This window comes from Zea mays, chromosome 1 (genome assembly GCF_902167145.1).
Source record: "Zea mays cultivar B73 chromosome 1, Zm-B73-REFERENCE-NAM-5.0, whole genome shotgun sequence".
Classification (NCBI taxonomy): domain Eukaryota; kingdom Viridiplantae; phylum Streptophyta; class Magnoliopsida; order Poales; family Poaceae; genus Zea; species Zea mays.
Window position 1 is genome coordinate 290,732,450 of NC_050096.1, and position 16,998 is coordinate 290,749,447.

General features: G+C 43.9%; 1 protein-coding gene, 1 long non-coding RNA gene and 1 pseudogene across 2 annotated transcripts; 2 read left to right on the plus strand and 1 right to left on the minus strand.

The window, feature by feature from the left end:
- Positions 1-8,762: 8,762 nt before the first annotated feature.
- Positions 8,763-8,905, plus strand: LOC111590623 (uncharacterized; annotated as a pseudogene).
- An 831-nt stretch (positions 8,906-9,736) lies between these two features.
- Positions 9,737-10,850, minus strand: LOC103644123 (uncharacterized). Its single transcript, XR_561490.3, has 3 exons — positions 10,321-10,850; positions 10,159-10,242; positions 9,737-10,046 (listed from the first exon to the last, which is right to left on the minus strand). It is a non-coding gene; the product is annotated as an uncharacterized lncRNA (long non-coding RNA).
- Positions 10,851-15,946: 5,096 nt separating this feature from the next.
- Positions 15,947-16,565, plus strand: LOC109942424 (uncharacterized). Its single transcript, XM_020544416.2, has 2 exons — positions 15,947-16,180; positions 16,303-16,565. The coding sequence occupies exons 1-2, from the start codon at positions 16,001-16,003 to the stop codon at positions 16,477-16,479; spliced, it is 357 nt and encodes a 118-aa protein (XP_020400005.1). The 5' UTR covers positions 15,947-16,000; the 3' UTR covers positions 16,480-16,565.
- The last annotated feature ends 433 nt before the right edge of the window (positions 16,566-16,998 follow it).

The window sequence follows — 16,998 nt, forward strand, 5'->3', positions numbered from 1 at the left end:
CAGTCCGGATCCTGTAGCGCTTCATCTATACAAGTAGGCTCAACACAAGAAACAAAAGAGTGATGTTCAATAAAATTAGCATGTTTATGTGATCGAGTAATAACCCCTTGTGAAGGACTCCCGATGATTTGGTTTTGAGGATGAGCTTGAAGTAGTGATGAGTTCCTCCTATCAACCACTTGGGAAGAAGATCCTGGAGCATCAACATCTTCGGCTTGTACCCTTGCTTGTTCATGAGAGACAAATGTATCTTCATTTGCATGCCTCTCATCTTTTTCATCATCTTGTGGTACATTTGATGAAGAAGGCCTGTCAGTGATTTGCACCTCTTCTTCATCTTCTTTTGGTTTGATAGCTCCAATAGGCATGTTCTTCATTGCTTCCCTAAGTGGCTCATCACCTACATCATCAAGATTTTCAAGTGCTCCTTGGGAGCCATTAGTCTCATCAAATTCCACATCATATGTTTCTTCTACCATGCCAGTGGCATGGTTGAATACTCGATATGCTTTGGACTTTAATGAATAACCCAAAAGAAAACCAATATCACAACGTCTTTGAAACTTCCCTAGATGATGGCGTTTTTTGTAGATGTAGCATTTGCACCCAAACACCCGGAAGAAAGAGACGTCTGGCTTTTTCCCATTTAGCAGTTCATAAGGAGTCTTCGCAAGTAGCCGGTGAGGAAATAGCTTGTTTGATGCATAGCAAGCAGTGTTGACAGCTTTGGCCCAAAACCTCTCCGGTGTGTTATACTCATCAATCATTGTTCTTGCAAGAGTGATCAAGGTCCTATTTTTCCTTTCAACAACTCCATTTTGTTGAGGTGTATATGTGGCAGATACTTCATGCTTGATCCCAATTTCATCACAGTACTCATGAATGTTGGTGTTGTCAAATTCTTTGCCATTGTCACTTCTAATCTTTTTAATCTTGCAATCAAATTCATTTTGTGCTTTCTTGGCAAACTTCTTGAATATAGATGCAACTTCAGATTTGTCATGGAGAAAGAACACCCAAGTGTATCTTGAGAAGTCATCAACAATCACTAGACAGTAGAGGTTGCCACCGGCACTGACATAATTTGTAGGTCCAAATAAATCCATATGAAGTAGTTCCAGTGGCCTTGATGTTGACATGAAAGCTTTAGTGGGATGTGTATTAGCAACCTGCTTTCCAGCTTGACATGCACTGCATGGCTTGTCCTTTTCAAATACCACATCCTTTAATCCTCTAACCATATCTTTCTTTAATACCTTCTTGAGTGTGCTCATCCCAACATGTCAAACCTCCTATGCCAAAGCCATCCAAGAGAAGCTTTGGTGAAGAGGCAAGTTCTTAAGTCTGCATCTTCTGAAGTGAAATCCACTAAGTAGAGGTTGTTGTATCTAAAACCCTTGAATACCATTGATTCATCATCCATTTTTGTTACAATAACCTCTGATGGAGTGAATAAGCATTGAAGTCCAAGATCACAGAGTTGACCCACTGATAATAAATTGAAGCTCAAAGGTGCAACTAAGAGAACATTTGATATTGATAAGTCATTTGAGATTGCCACCTTGCCAAGTCCTTGTACTTTACCTTTTGAGTTGTCTCCAAATGTGATTTTATCTTGACCATCAACATTCTCATCTAATGAGGTGAACATCCGTGGGTTGCCTGTCATATGTTGTGTGCATCCACTGTCAATAACCCAATGGCTCCCACCGGTCTTGTAGTTCACCTACATTCACAGACAATTCAAGCTTGAGTTTTGAGAGCCCTATATTGCATAGGACCAGTGACTCTCTCAATTAAGGACTTTGCCACCCAGATTTGTCTAGGTCTACTCTTATTTGGTGGACCTAGGAATGTAACCTTAATCTTTCCATTTGCAACCTTTCTTAGAACATAGTGAGCATTGAAAGCAAATGGACTTGAGTGCTTAGGCAAGGGAGTTGGTGGTTTAGCTTTGCAATTGTGGGCAAAATGACCTTCATTTCCACACTCAAAGCATTTGATAGGCTTGTGAGTCTGCTTTGGCTTGTATTGAGTGATAGCTTTCTTTTGCACAAAAGCATTGTATCCAATACCACTCTTGTTATTTTTCATAACAGTGTTCATAAGCAGCTCATTTTGGAGGTATTGACCCTTGTTGAACTTTTGCACACTTGTTGCAAGATGTTCATTTTCACTTTTTAGTTTCTTGACCTCATTCTTAAGCCTTTGATTATCCACTGCCAACTCATTGTTGAAATCATTGTTCTCAATAGCAACTTTTCCTCTAGTAGTTGCATCAGTCAAATAATTCTTCAATTTTTGGTTGTCTAAAGTCAGGACTTCAACTTTTTCAGTCAATTCAGCATGTAGACTAGTTTGCTCTTCTTGAATCAAATCATCACATGAGGTTGCTACATCAAGCTTAACAACAGGGTTAATAGCCTCATGTGTTTTGCAAGATAAAAGTTCATTTTCAACAAGAAGATTGTCATGATCAAATTTAATTTGAGTATAGTCTTCCTTGATCTTAACTAGTCTATTTTGCAACTCCCTATTAGCTTCATTTAATTTGTCATACTTCTCCTTAGCATCTTTTAGGGAGTTTGTGAGCTCATTTACAGTTGATGACATAGTTTTATTTTCTTCTTTTATTTCATCACTAGCCTTTATAACTATGTCATACTTGGCATTTAAAGATTCATTTTCATTCTTCAACCTATCACATTTAGCTTTTGACTTTCTAATGATTTGAGTATATTCTTTAAGTAAGTCAGCTAACTCATCATATGAAGGTGAAGCAAATTCTTCATCACTATCACTATCACTATCATCATCAATATTAATATCATTTTGTACCTTTCGTTCACCCCTAGCCATGAGGCATAGGTGAGAAGTGGATGATGGCGATGGTGGTGGTGAAGAGAAGTCCTCGGCGATGGCCGCAACTTTTTCATCATCCTCTTCTTCACTTGAAGAAGATCCACTTGATGATTCGATGTCGGTGAGCCAATCGCCAACAATATAGGCCTTTCCATTCTTCTTCTTGTGGAACCTCTTTTGCTTCCCATCCTTCCTCTTGAAAAATTTCTTTTCCTTCTTTTCATCATCGCTGTCATCTTCCTTCTTGCCCTTGAACTTGTTCTTCTTGGGCTTGTTGCATTGATGAGCAAGATGACCAAGCTCACCACAGTTGTAGCAGTCCATCTCAGAAATGGGCTTTCTTTTGTTGGAAAAGAACTTCTTCTTTCTTGAATCAAATTTGATGCCTTCTCTATTTAGCTTCTTCAACATCTTGGTGGTCTTCCTTACCATCAAGGCAATGTTTGCATCAAGGTCATCATCACTTGAGGACTCTTCCTCAACTTGTATTTTTGCTTTTCCTTTTCTTTCATGATTTGCTTTGAGAGCCAAATCCTTTCTTTTGGAAGATGATTCTTCTTTGTTGATGTGCATGTACATTTCATGGGCATTGATCTTTCCCAAAATTTGTGTAGGTGTGGTAACTGAAAGATCCATTTGATGTAGCACAGTGACAATGTGTCCATATTTGTCTATTGGGAGGACACTGAGAATTTTCCTCACAACATCCGGTTGTGAGATTTGAGTAAGCCCCAATCCATTGACTTCCTCTACAAGAATATTAAGTCGTGAGTACATAGCGTTTTCATTTTCATTAGCAAGCATTTCAAAAGAATTTAACTTTCGCATAGCTATGTGATATCTTTCCTCACGTTCACTTCTAGTTCCTTCGTGTAGAGCACAAATGTCCATCCACAAATCATGAGCATTTTTATGATTCCGAACTCTATTGAACACATCTTTGCAAAGGCCTCTAAAAAGGGTGTTTTTGGCCTTCGCATTCCATTTCTCATAATTGAACTCATCACCTACAAGATTTGTGGGATCTCTAGGTTGGGGAAACCCTTGTGTGGCGGCTTTATAGACACCAATGTCTATAGCCTCTAAGTATGCTTCCATACGAATTTTCCAATAAGGAAAATCGTCACCATCAAAAACGGGAGGAGGACCATCCCCACCGGACATCGTAACTCTAGCGGTTAAGCTAATTTATGAGCAACAAGGCTCTGATACCAATTGAAAGGATCACGATGCCCAAGAGGGGGGGTGAATTGGGCTTTTCTAAAAATCAACACTAATTAAAACCTAAGCAAGAGCTAAACAAGAGCCCAACTTCACCCCAACAACTAGCACTAAGAATATAATACTAGAAATGTAACAAAGCTAAGATAATACTTCAAATACTTGCTAAACAAATACACAATGTAAAGTGCTTAAATTAAGTGCGGAATGTAAAGCAAAGTTTAGAAGACTCCTCCAATTTTTCCCGAGGTATCGAAGAGTCGGCACTCTCCACTAGTCCTCGTTGGAGCACCCGCGCAAGGGTATCGCTCCCCCTTGATCCTCGCAAGAACCAAGTGCTCACTACGAGATGATCCTTTGCCACTCCGGCGCGGTGGATCCCTCGAGACCGCTTACAAACTTGAGCCGGGTCACCAACAAGATCTTCACGGTGATCACCGAGCTCCCAACGCCACCAAGCCGTCTAGGTGATGCCGATCACCAAGAGTAACAAGCCATAGACTTTCGCTTGACCAAGAGAAGCCTAATGCAAGTGGTGTGTGCTCTAGGTGGCTCTCACTAGCGCTAATGAGGAACAAGCGCGGATTATGATTCTCTAATCTCCTCACTAGGCTTTTGGTGCTTGCAATACTCTACCAAGGTGCTGGAATAAATGTGGAGTGCAAGACTTTGAATATGGTGGGTGGAGGGGGTATAAATAGCCCTCACCCACCAACTAGCCGTTACAGGCAATGTGCTGCGCGATGGCGCACCGGACAGTCCGGTGCGCCACCGGTGCGCCAACGGTGCGCCACCGGTGCGCCAACGGTCACTTCCAATGGCTAGTTCTGACACAGAGCCGTTGGACTCATGGCGCACCGGACAGTGAACAGTCCACTGTCCGGTGCACACCGGACAGTCCGGTGCGGTGTCCGGTGTGCCACTAAAATTCATCTCCGAAGGCTGTGCTCTCGGGTTTCTGCGACTGGGAAAACTCTGCTGAGGACCAGCCTGGCCCCACCTGGCAGAGGGTGCACCGGACAGTCCGGTGCACACCGGACAGTCCGGTGCCCCTAAGCCAGAAACCCTAACTCTTGTTTTTCAGCTGATTTTCAAATCGGTTTTTGCTCTAACTTGTGTGTGAGTTCTAGAGTGACACCTAGCACTGTATATAGGTGTGATTGTGCACCAACACTACACTAGAACTCTCTTGGTCAAAACTACTCATCGACAACCCCTCTTTATAGTACGGCTAAAAGAGAATAAAAGACCTAACTAAATCGCGAGTGTCCACATCTCCTTGACACTCGGACTCCGTAGACCTTCACCTTTTGTTCCGTCGTTTTAGCCGTCGCTTCGAGTTCTTATCTCCGGGATTGTTTTCACCGTTGTAGTACTTCTACCTATCATGCGACCTAACTTACCATTTGTCTCTGCAAAACACACGTTAGTCGCATATAATATTACGTTGTCATTAATCACTAAAACCAACCAGGGGCCTAGATGCTTTCAGCCGAGGTCGAGTCCAAGCCCCTGGGTCGGGCGAGGCGGAGACCGTCGGCTGAGGCCAGGGCTGAGTCCGAGCCCTGGGGTCGGGCGAAGCGGAGTTCGTCGTCTTCCGGGGCTGAGCCTGAGTCCGAGCCCTGGGTCGGGCGGAGCGGAGTTCGCCGTCTTCCGGGGCTGAGCCCAAGTCCGAGCCCTGGGTCGGGCGGAGCGGAGTTCGCCGTCTTCCGGGGCTGAGCCCGAGTCCGAGCCTTGGGTCGGGCGGAGCGGAGTTCGCCTTCTTCCGGGGCTGAGCCCGAGTCCGAGCCCTGGGTCGGGCGAAGCGGAGTTTCCTATGGTGCCTGAGGCCGGGCCTGACTACCTGTCAGCCTCACTCTGTCGAGCGGCGCAGCAGTCGGAGCGACGCAGGCGGCGCTGTCTTTTTGTTAGGCTGGTCAGTGGAGCGGCGAAGTGACTGCGGTCACTTCGGCTCTGTCGACTGGAGGACGCGCGTCAGGATAAAGGTGTCAGGCCACCTTTGCATTAAATGCCTCTGCGATTTGGTCGGTTGGAGTGGCGATTCGGCCAGGGTTGCTTCTTGGCGAAGACTGGGCCTCGGGCGAGCCGGAAGTATGTTCGTCGCTGGACGGGGGCCTCGGGCGAGACGGAGATCCTCCGGGGTCGGCTGCCCTTGCCCGAGGCTGGGCTCGGGCGAGGCGTGATCGAGTCCGTCGAATGGACTGGTCCCTGACTTAGTCGCACCCATCAGGCCTTTGCAGCTTTGTGCTGATGGGGGTTACCAGCTGAGAATTAGGAGTCTTGAGGGTACCCCTAATTATGGTCCCCGACAGATCTATTATTGGTAGAGACCGCTCTAATTGTCGTGTTTTTCGCAGGGACGTCCACTGATCAGGCTACAAGCTTCTCAAATAAGCAAGCCAAGCTGCTCAAGACGTAGAAGTTCGCGTTCGAGCTTGACCATCTAGCAAGTTCGTTCTCAAATAAGGCAAGTCATACCCTTTGTTTCTCAATTTGGTTGTAATGAGCGAACAATATTTTAGGGATATATAGTTGTTGTCTGCAAGGGCTTCCTCTGATCTAGCAATTTTGTGCTTGATAGGTGGATATGTCAAGGTCAAAGGTCAAGTTGGACGTGATGAAGCCCTGGATTGCCAACCGGGTCACTGAGCTACTTGGGTTTGACGTTTATGTATTTCAATAAGCATGTTAATCATTAGTGATAAACTTGTTGTATTTGGTATTTCAGGAATGATCTTGTCGGCGTACTTGTGCTTTTCTATGTCTTGCTAAACTTGGAGAAAATTGTTAAGCCATCATCTCTACTACCTATTAAGATGGTAAGGGGTAGGCTGCCCCATTCCGTGTTCTGCCATTCCCATTCCGTCCTCACTGCAAAGCCCATTCCCATTCCCAGCTGCCTGTCTTTCTCATTCCCCCTCCCTGCAAAGCCCATTCACATTTCCATTCTCAGCTATCACGTGTCTTTCTCATTCCCCCTCCCATAAAGCCTATTCCCATTCCCACGTGCATCCCACGCCTAGCTAAAATTAAATTAAAAAAACAGGCTCCAAGCGGATTCGAACCCGCGACCTCTCAAATAAATGTGTTTGTAGCTACCACTACACCACATGTGTGTTTATGTCTATATCTATTATAGTAAAAACATATAATACATCTCTCCCGAAGCCCACCTGCTACCCTTGCACAATGTGTAGTAGTAGATGAGATTATTAAATTATATTTTTGGATTGAGGGAGTAGTATTTAAAGAAGAGCCTTGCATGCAATTTCTTTTGTTTGAATAATGTTTTCAACTTAAATACTTTTTTTGCATGTGTAACATTTATTCTCCATAATATTTTTCCATGGATCTAACTTATAAATCATTTTCATAAACCAATGCCAAAGATGAATCCATGTTTCTTACTTGGAAACCCCGAACAAACACCACTAGCACGAGGCGCTCGCGTTGGCGTCGCTCACCGACAACGAGAAGAAACTTGGCGACTGCCAGTTCGAACTCTGGAAGCAGTCCTACATGGCCCATGCGCCGCTGTGTACGGCAAGCTCCGGCGCAGCCGCCGCTTGGACGTGGTCCAGAGCGGCTGCACCGCGCTGTCCATCGTCAAACATGGGGACCTCATGGTCGTCGCCAATGTCGACGACTCTCGGGTTGTTCTGGGCATCGCAACCTACGACGACGCCATCACGCCGTCTAGCTCATCATCCACCTGAAGCCTAACCTGCCACGTAAGTCGCTACTGACCGACCATGAATTCTTGTGCGCTGGAATGATGACCATTGTTGTTGTTGTGTGAGTGTCCTCGAACAAGATGTATGTAGAGGAGTAGCACATCTGGTGGTGCAACGACCAGGTGTACTACCTCGCTGATGAGCCCAGGGTGCACTTCATTTAGCAGCCCAGCCAAGAGTGATCGGTACTCATCATATCACGCGCGTTCGACGACTATTATATCAAGGATTGTGGCGTCATCTCGACACCGGAGGTGAGCAGAGGTGGACCGACAACAATGACCACTCGCCATCGTCGGGGTACCTTTTGTGTCGGCCTGCCTTTAATTCTCTTCGCAAACACACACTTGCATTTTTTGTTTAAGCAAGCGTGTATGGTGGTGCGTGCCTGATGACTAACGATGTACGACGGAACTTCTACCGGCAGGTGTGGCACGTGCTCTCCAATAATGAGACCATGCAAATCATGATACTGATGGTTGCAATGTAGTAGTGAAACAACTAAATTAAAATAACAAAATTTATGTATGGCTAGGATCACAAATGGATTATGAAATATTTTCTTATAACAATATAAGACACATTTTGTATATAAGTTATCATGGTATAATATGTTCCCGTTGCAACGCACGGGTACTGACCTAGTTATAAATGAATTTGCATGTGTTACCTATGCAATCTCAATGATGATTTTGGTTAGGGCATCAGATCTACACCATCTTCTCGCTCCCAAGTCCTAAGCCAAAACATTGGCTATAATTTAATTCGAGCATAGGGGTTCCTTTTCAAGTCATTTTTTGGTCTTTTGGCTAAGATCAAGTGTAATATTTATTTTACTTTAATATCTATTATATGAACAATATGTTCATTTTGACATTAAATTCATTTGTTATGGGTATTAAACCTTGGCTATAATTTAATTCGAGCATAGGGGCTCCTTTTCAACTTATTTTTCGGTCTTTTGGCTAAGATCAAGTGTAATATTTGTTTTACCAGTTCAATATCTGATATATGAACAATATGTTCACTTTGACATTAAATTCATTTATAATGGGTATTTTTATGTGGAGGGTCCATTAAGACTCTCAAATGTCGCTTAGTCACCAAATCAATATCTTCAAATATATTTGGGTACCTAGTCTATATTTATACTAATCTACTAAGAACCTAACGTTGTCTATACTAATCTACTAAGAACCTAACGTGGGCACCTAGTGGTACCAGGTCTTCACCCTCCGCGCTATCACACCATGCAAAAAATAGTGCAAAATGATCACTCGAACCCACAACTCCTTGCTCCAAACATTTGAGGATAACCACCAGACCACATATATCTTAGTGCTTATGAATAAACAAAAAACATTTGAATAAATATCTCAATACCTATTTATCTATACTACTACATTAAGAACCTAATCACTACACCAAAATAGTAAACTTCCTAGAGCCTAAACCCTAGGAAGTTAGACCTAAACTCTAGGAAGTTAGCTAAACTCTCGGAAGTTAAGCCATCCCGTCGGAAGTTTGGCTCTCGGAAATTTTTTGTCGGAAGTTAGCTTAACTTCCTAGAGCCCTCTAGGAAGTTAGCTAACTTCCTACAGCCAAAAAAGCCTCTCGGAAGTTAGTAGATTCTCGGAAGTTAGTAGCGTCACGCCGTCAGCGCCGTCAGCTGACTAACTTCCTACAACTAACTTCCTACGACTGACCGTAGCCCCTAGGAAGTTAGCTGGCTAACTTCCTACGGCTTACTGTAACCCCTAGGAAGGTAGCTGGCTAACTTTCTACGGCTTAATAAGCCTCTAGGAAGTTAATTTGACCAGCATTATAAATGTTGTTTATTTTTATTTTACACCACATTCCACAACATAACAAATATATCAACAGCTATATAGCACAACATATTTTCACATAACACATCTCACACACAATCACATAACAATATTTAAATTCATAGTCTCATCAATTACATCACAAAAGTCTCATCCATAGTCTCATCAATTACATCACAAAAGTCTCATCCATAGTCATAATAAGACACATCTCATCATCCAGTACTAATAAGAGACAATATCTCATACATAGTTATAATAAAAGTCTCAAGTATCAGAACGCAATAACATGGAAGCTCACGGTCGCCGATCACCATCAGGTTACAGTGACGAGTGATGGTCGATACCTCCAGCCGGGCCGAACATAGCTCGAACACAGCTGCTGCCCCCATTCCAGATCCTGCAATTGTTACGACGCATCATGGTCAACTACAGAAGATCAAATTACATCTATGCGTTGACATGCTTTTCCTATACACGTTAGTATGTGATAACTGATAAGTAAGACTAACCGATACAAATGGTGACAACACCAAATCTGCAGTCTCTGCCCCGGCACTTCATTTCATTTAGAAGAGTAGCCACGCACCGGGCACCTGAACATACAAAGAATCACAAGTTTAACCGACTTTGCTCAGAAAAAAGATATAGCAGGTAAGTAGATGTTCCATTACCTGTTGCACCCAAAGGGTGTCCAAGGGCAATCGCGCCTCCATTTACATTTACTTTGGAACGGTCCAGCCCCGACTTGTTGCAGCAATAGACAAACTGAGTGAGTAAACCCTTCTCCAAGGTCTCCACCGAATGGTTTGCTGCAGACCGAAGAAAACAGATCTCTAGTGAACAACATGACGTCGATTAATTAACAGGTATGGTGCAGGTTTTATATCACAATATTATACATATATTCTTGTTAACTGACCCAATGTTACTTATAACAAAATAAAATATGTAAGAGAACCCATGCAAACTTGTAGTGTTGATGATAATACTATACTTTTGGAAGTTTGGAACCAATGAAAAGAAACGAGGCATAAGTTGTGCTGGACAACATAAACTTCTAAATTGCACTCATACAAGAACATACCACATGTGCATTAGATATCTCCTCGGTATTGAAGCCAACACAACCATATCCTGAAAGCTTAGCAGTGAAACCTTTATCTATTTGGATGTTCAAAGTTGAGAACTCGTTGTATATGGCCTGAAAACCAAATGGAAATATAAATACAAGTTAAGTCAGCGGCTCGGTATTATAAGATAATGTGGTTGAATGCCAAATAAAAAAAATTAAAAGCACACCTTTTGTGTGATGCCATAAGACCATAAATCAAGTAGCATGCTCACCTGAAAGGGTCCTTCATCATGCAAGAAAGCTAGACCTCTGGCAGCACCCAGGGCAACCTTCAAACGTTTAGACCAGTCCATGAAACGACCATCTGATCTTCCAAAGAGTAGCTTATCTAAGCTTCCATGATAAAGCCGTTCATAGACCAACATCCTTTCATTAGAATCTTCTTTTGCATAATAGCCGATCAGTTTACATAAATTGGGATGCTGAAGCGATGCCAATGTGGTTGCTTGTGTTTTAAACTCCTTCAAACTCCGCATGTAACAAACAATATATCAATATGTAACAACAGCAGAATAATGAGCCAGATAGTAAATATACAACTTAATACAATAAGCTTGATTGACACATCAGCAGATTAGACTACTGTAGAACACATAATAATGTTCAATTCACCATTTATATAATTTTTAAGTTATAACAACCATTTCAAGTTAGCTCTGCATTTACTCCAAAATATTTCCTGAGTAATGGTATATTAATTATGGAGCCAGATTAGACCTGCTGCGGTCCTAATTAGCATTCAAAAAAGTAATGGTATATTAATTATGGGGGCAGACTAGCATATGTCAGCACAGTAGGCATTTGATCACATGCCCACAAAATGAACCTGATACTCTAGCCTAAATTCAGATCCTTAACAGAATAATTAATGATGCAAAATTACCGACAGGAGCAGATAACTTACCGCTAGGCGCGCACAACCCACCAACCTGTGACAACTTGAGCACAGGAGCAGATACAGCGGTCATCCATGCCATGGCGAGGGGAGCAGGAGGTGTGTGTGGAGGAACAACTGGCGTTGGCGAGCTCCGACCACCAGGGGCGCGCGTGCACGGGAGCAGGGAGGGGCGCCATGGGAAGGACCTCGGCCGGCTGGGAGGAGTAGAGAGAAACTAAATAAAACACACAAGTTTGACCAAAAGATATTGATCAAGGAGAGAAACTGAATAAAACACACCCACGAGGATGTGGATCATCAGTGACTACAATGGATAGCAAGGGAATAGACTTCACAGGGTTCTGACTGTCACTGTCCAACCAAAAATTTAAGAGGAAATCACACCTACTTTAATTAAGAAAAAAAACATGCAGAATTCTGGGCATGTATATTGTTGGTAAAGGTGGGGGTTGGCATGCCAAAAGAAGATGGAGATGGCAATTTGAACATATGATGGTCAATTAACAGAGGAACACATTTAAAGTTCTAAATTTAAATTTCTAATGAAGGCAGCCGCGTAGTTGTAAAATTAAAGTGTTACAGGTAGGAGTAGGTGGTAAAACTGAACAGCAAACCTAACTCAATTATTCGATCCAACCTAAAACACAGTAAACTGCAAGTGCAGTAGAACGGAGCTTCTTTACGGTATTGAATTGGAAGATGGGACTCGGCACGGCTATATCCGAGCAGGGGCCAGGGCGCGCGCAGGGAGCTCCACGGCGCGCGGCACGGGAGCTGGAGGCCGAGCTGGAGCTGAAGGGGGCGCCGGCCATGGAAGAGGGCAGAGGGAGGTCGAGGAGAAGGAACGGAGCGCGCCATGAATGGAGCTCGAAATTCGGCGCGCGGAGGGACTTCAGGAGGAGGAAGCCGAGCGCCAGCCAGGGGGATGAGGGCACCGGTCGGACCTGAGGAAGAAGATGAGGGCAGAGGACGCCGGCTTGGAGGAGCAGGGAAGGCACCGAGCTGGGCGACGGCGGGCGACCTGGGCGAGCGCGGATCGGCGCGACGGGGACGAAGGCCGGGCGCAGGGACGCGGCAGCAGGGAGATGAGCGGCCGGGCACCTGGGGCGAGGTGGAGCGCAGCAAGGAAGAAGAGGAGGGAGAGAGAAACGTGCGTGAGGGAGACGAGGGAGAGAGAGACGAGACGCGGCTGGGGCTCGCTGGGAGCAAGCTTCCGTCGGCGGGGAGATGAAGGGTCTGTTTGGTTCACGGCTAACTGTGTCACACTTTACCTAAGGTTAATCATCCGAATTGAAGAACTAACCTTAGGTAGAAAAGTTAGGCAAAGTGTGGCAAGTTAGGTAGTAAACCAAACAGGCTCGAAGACGGCAAGGCGAGCGCGGCTGTAAAAATCCCACGGAGATCGGATCGAAGGGTAGGGCGGCGGTAGAAGATTTTTCTTAGAATTTTCTTATTTTCCTTTTTAAAAAAATCGCAGATATTCTCGTAATCAGATTAACTCATCTACTTTCGTCCCGAATATTTGATTTATCTGTCTTGCTAGAGAAACAATCAAATTAATTATTTTACGCACGATTTTCCCAGTCCTGGTATATAGATTTGAAATATACACAAAGGAGCCGGGCTAAAATGAGATCGACTTCAATAATTTACTCTACGTGATTTAGTTGAAGTAAGTCAAAATCCTATCTGTTAAGATGCACTCGATTTTGTCGCCAAAAGAACGTGATGAAGAAACAACCTGAATTATTAACCTTGTGCACGATTTCTCGGATAACGCACGCGGCCAAATCAGATCAGGCGCTTTCCAAATTGCATTTACTTAACCGAGCAATTCTAAACAAGCATAGAACTTGTCATCATGCGAGATGATTGAATTCTGAACTCCATGAATTCCTTTTAATATTCTTGATGGATAGAGATATAGTGGACAAAGAAATCACTATTTGTGCTGACATTTATCACTGAGGTCCATATATGTTGCCTAATATGAGGCAAACACCTAGGACAAATAAGTGCAACACAAAATTATTATATGCACAAATCATGCGCTAATGTTGCGGATGAATGAATATCTTTGTATTATACATCTCACACTTCTCGACTACAGGCTACAATTCTGATAGAAAATAAATCTGCCAGGCTGCTCTATCTGCATTTCTACCCAAATAAGAATTTACAGCTTCGGTCCTGGTGGAACACACGGGAGGGAGAAAGGAGAGTGAGAAGAGGATAAGACTGAGGTTGTCTGCAGCGCACAGCGCTAAGCAGCCCCCTCCCCTTCGTAGAGGTCCCATGACCGCGCAACGCTGCCCCCTATAAGCCACTCTTTGAAGCGGCCCTCTTCTCTCTCTCCCTCAATCTAGCGTTTCACTGTTCACCCCCTACGACACTGTGTTGTGGGTCCACGAGTAATTGTTAGTAGATAAAAAATTGATAGTTGGTATAGAAAATGATATTTTATAGTGGTAGTGGGATATAGGGGGAGTATTTAGGGGGAACCGTTGCGGGAGATGAAAGAATAGAGGGAAAAATAGGGGGAAAAAGTGATATAGGGGGACAAATTTAGGGGTAACGGTTGCGGATAGCCTGAGTAGGGGTTTAAGATAAAAAAATATAACTTCCTAGAGTAAAGCCGTAGGAAGTTACTTAACTTCCTAGAGGTTGTACATATACTATAGGCAGTTAGCTTTTCGTTTGACTGGTCAAAAGCTGAAATCTAACTTCCTAGAGGAGGCCGTAGGAAGTTAGCATGAGCAGCTAACTTCCTAGAGGCGGTCGTAGGAAGTTAGCTGCTCGTTTGACCACACACACGGGTCAGCATGTGAAAGCTAACTTCCTACATCTTTTATAAAATACTGTAGGAAGTTATGTTTATTTCCTAGAGCTACCAGTTGCCTCTCGGAAGTTATTTATTTTCCTACGGTTTGTTATAAAAGCTGTAGGAAGTTAAAAAACCGTAGGAAGTGTATGATTTTGGTGTAGTGAATGTGGGCATCTGGTGCTAACACAACTTCACCCTCCACGCTGACACTCTGGTCCCACCCCACATGCCCTGACTTGTTCTCCCACCCCTCTCTCAGCTACTGCCCTATGGACACGTTGAACTCTAGGCCACCCCATGCTTTGTGACTGGTTCTCCCGACCCTCTATCAGCTACTGCCCTATGGACCCCAGCGCCCACGCATCCAGCTATTGCATCTATCCAGCACCCGACCCCACCCACGCAGCTACCACACCGCGCAAAGAAAAAGTCCAGAGCGAGCACTCGAATCCACATCCCAGCTCCGGAAATTTGGGGCTAACCACCAGACCACACGTATCATAGGGTTTAGAAATAAACAATAATTATATTTGAATAAATATCTCATACCTATTTATATGATATATAAAAACCGTAGCAAAGCACGGACAATTGGCTAGTTTTACTTTTATGTTATAAAAATCATATGAAACATCTGACAGAATCGGTAAAAGATGATAGTAACTGACTTAATTAGAACAAACCTAAAATGACAAACTCATAGATATGAAAGGTATTAGCTCTAGAGGTTCCAAACATGATCTTACTGCACCTAAAGTTTTCTTGCTTTTCTCTCTCTCCTATTTTACATGTCATATATTTGTTTGCCCTATTTTTTATTTATATTTTTAAAATAGGAAGCTTGAGACCCTCTATTCTAAAACACGATTAAGTCAAGACATCTTCAGTGTGTTTGGATTGCAGGTTTGGTCGCTCCTAGAGCCATCCGAACCTGTATCCGATCCTTCGTTGATATTTGGTTTGCATCATAGAAGGATGTCATCCATCATCACCATGTTTTGTTTGTAAGCCAATATAAGGGATCAATCCATTCCGTATGAAATCACCGGATGGACCGCTGCCGAATCAAGTCATGCTGAATCAGCCTATCTGTGAAACCAAACGCCCTGCTATAATTTGACCAAATGTTTACAGTAAATTATCGTACGGATCGCTAGCTACGAATCTCGACCAACCGTGTCAGCGCGTCAAACCTCCACTACACGGAAAGGAAAGGGACATGTACGTTCAGTCAGGAAAAAAAGAGAAACCTTCGAGTCCTAGAATACGTCACCAATAAGGCAATAACCGAAACGCCGAAAGAGAGGAGACGAGGTCGTCGACGCTTCCATCCAATAACCGTCCGCGCCAAAGCGATGCTTCGCGGACTCCCTTCAGCATATATATATCTCTGCCGCCGCAGCCTGCCTGCATACTTGGCGAAGGGGAAAAGGTAGTCGAGGGAACCAACCGCAACCTCTGAGATTCCCACATCCCACGACCTTCTCTTCGGCAAACATGGCGTCTCGCTTGTTGCTCGGGAGGATCGGGATCCAGCCCGCCAGCCGCCTTTCCGGCGGCCACCGCGGCTTCAGCGGAGGCGAGGCGCTCCGCCGTTCTATTCCGCTGGCGGTGGATAGGTCGGTCTGCGGCAACGCGTACGTGTCGCAAACCAAGACGGGCGACATCGGGAGGACGGTTTGTTCCCTTTCCTCCTGCCGTTTCAATTCCAATCCCAGAATCGTAGAGTGCAGATAGTTTCTGCTTGATTTCTTCTTATAAAACCTCTCTGATGCCCACTGCTCGCAATGAACGTGCAGGAACATGAGCCGCAGCACCTCGACATGTTTTCAGATCCCCAGGTTGCTCGTGAGCACCAGCAGTTCGTTCAGCTCCTCGACAGGATGCTGGACGCTTTAAGGAATCCTCAGAGTCTCGCGCAGATGGAGCGTCGGAGGCTTGCTAGTGGGGTGAAAGTCTTCGATGATGACATATGACAGTCAAGTTCTCTATGCAGAAGTAGAGAGTTGAATAAGTGAACAGTTTATGTTATTGTTTAGGTTCATTCAGATTATAGATCAGAACATCGGCTTAAATATCAGATATATATGTATATACTTAAAAAAATTATTTCGCACAGTCGATTTGCGTACTAAAGCTGATCATCTAACACAATTTTTACCCAATCTCTACTTCTACAAAACACTGTCATAACTTCTATAAAGTTTCGACGCTCGTCCGACATCATCACTTTTACAAAAGAAATCCTTTATATTTCTTTAAAATCAACTCGCACCTTCATGTGTTACGCGGTAGATATGTTTTTCTCCCCACGTCTCGCATAACAACCAGATAAGATAAATTTTAGTTCATACATCCGCAACCAACCATACAACGAGCATGAGTTGCACGGATCTTTTTTTTCCACAAAAAATCTCTTGCATTTCAAATCGTAGTTCCACCTTCACACGTCACTGTAGATCTATTTTTCTTGCACACGTCTCGTCTATAAACTA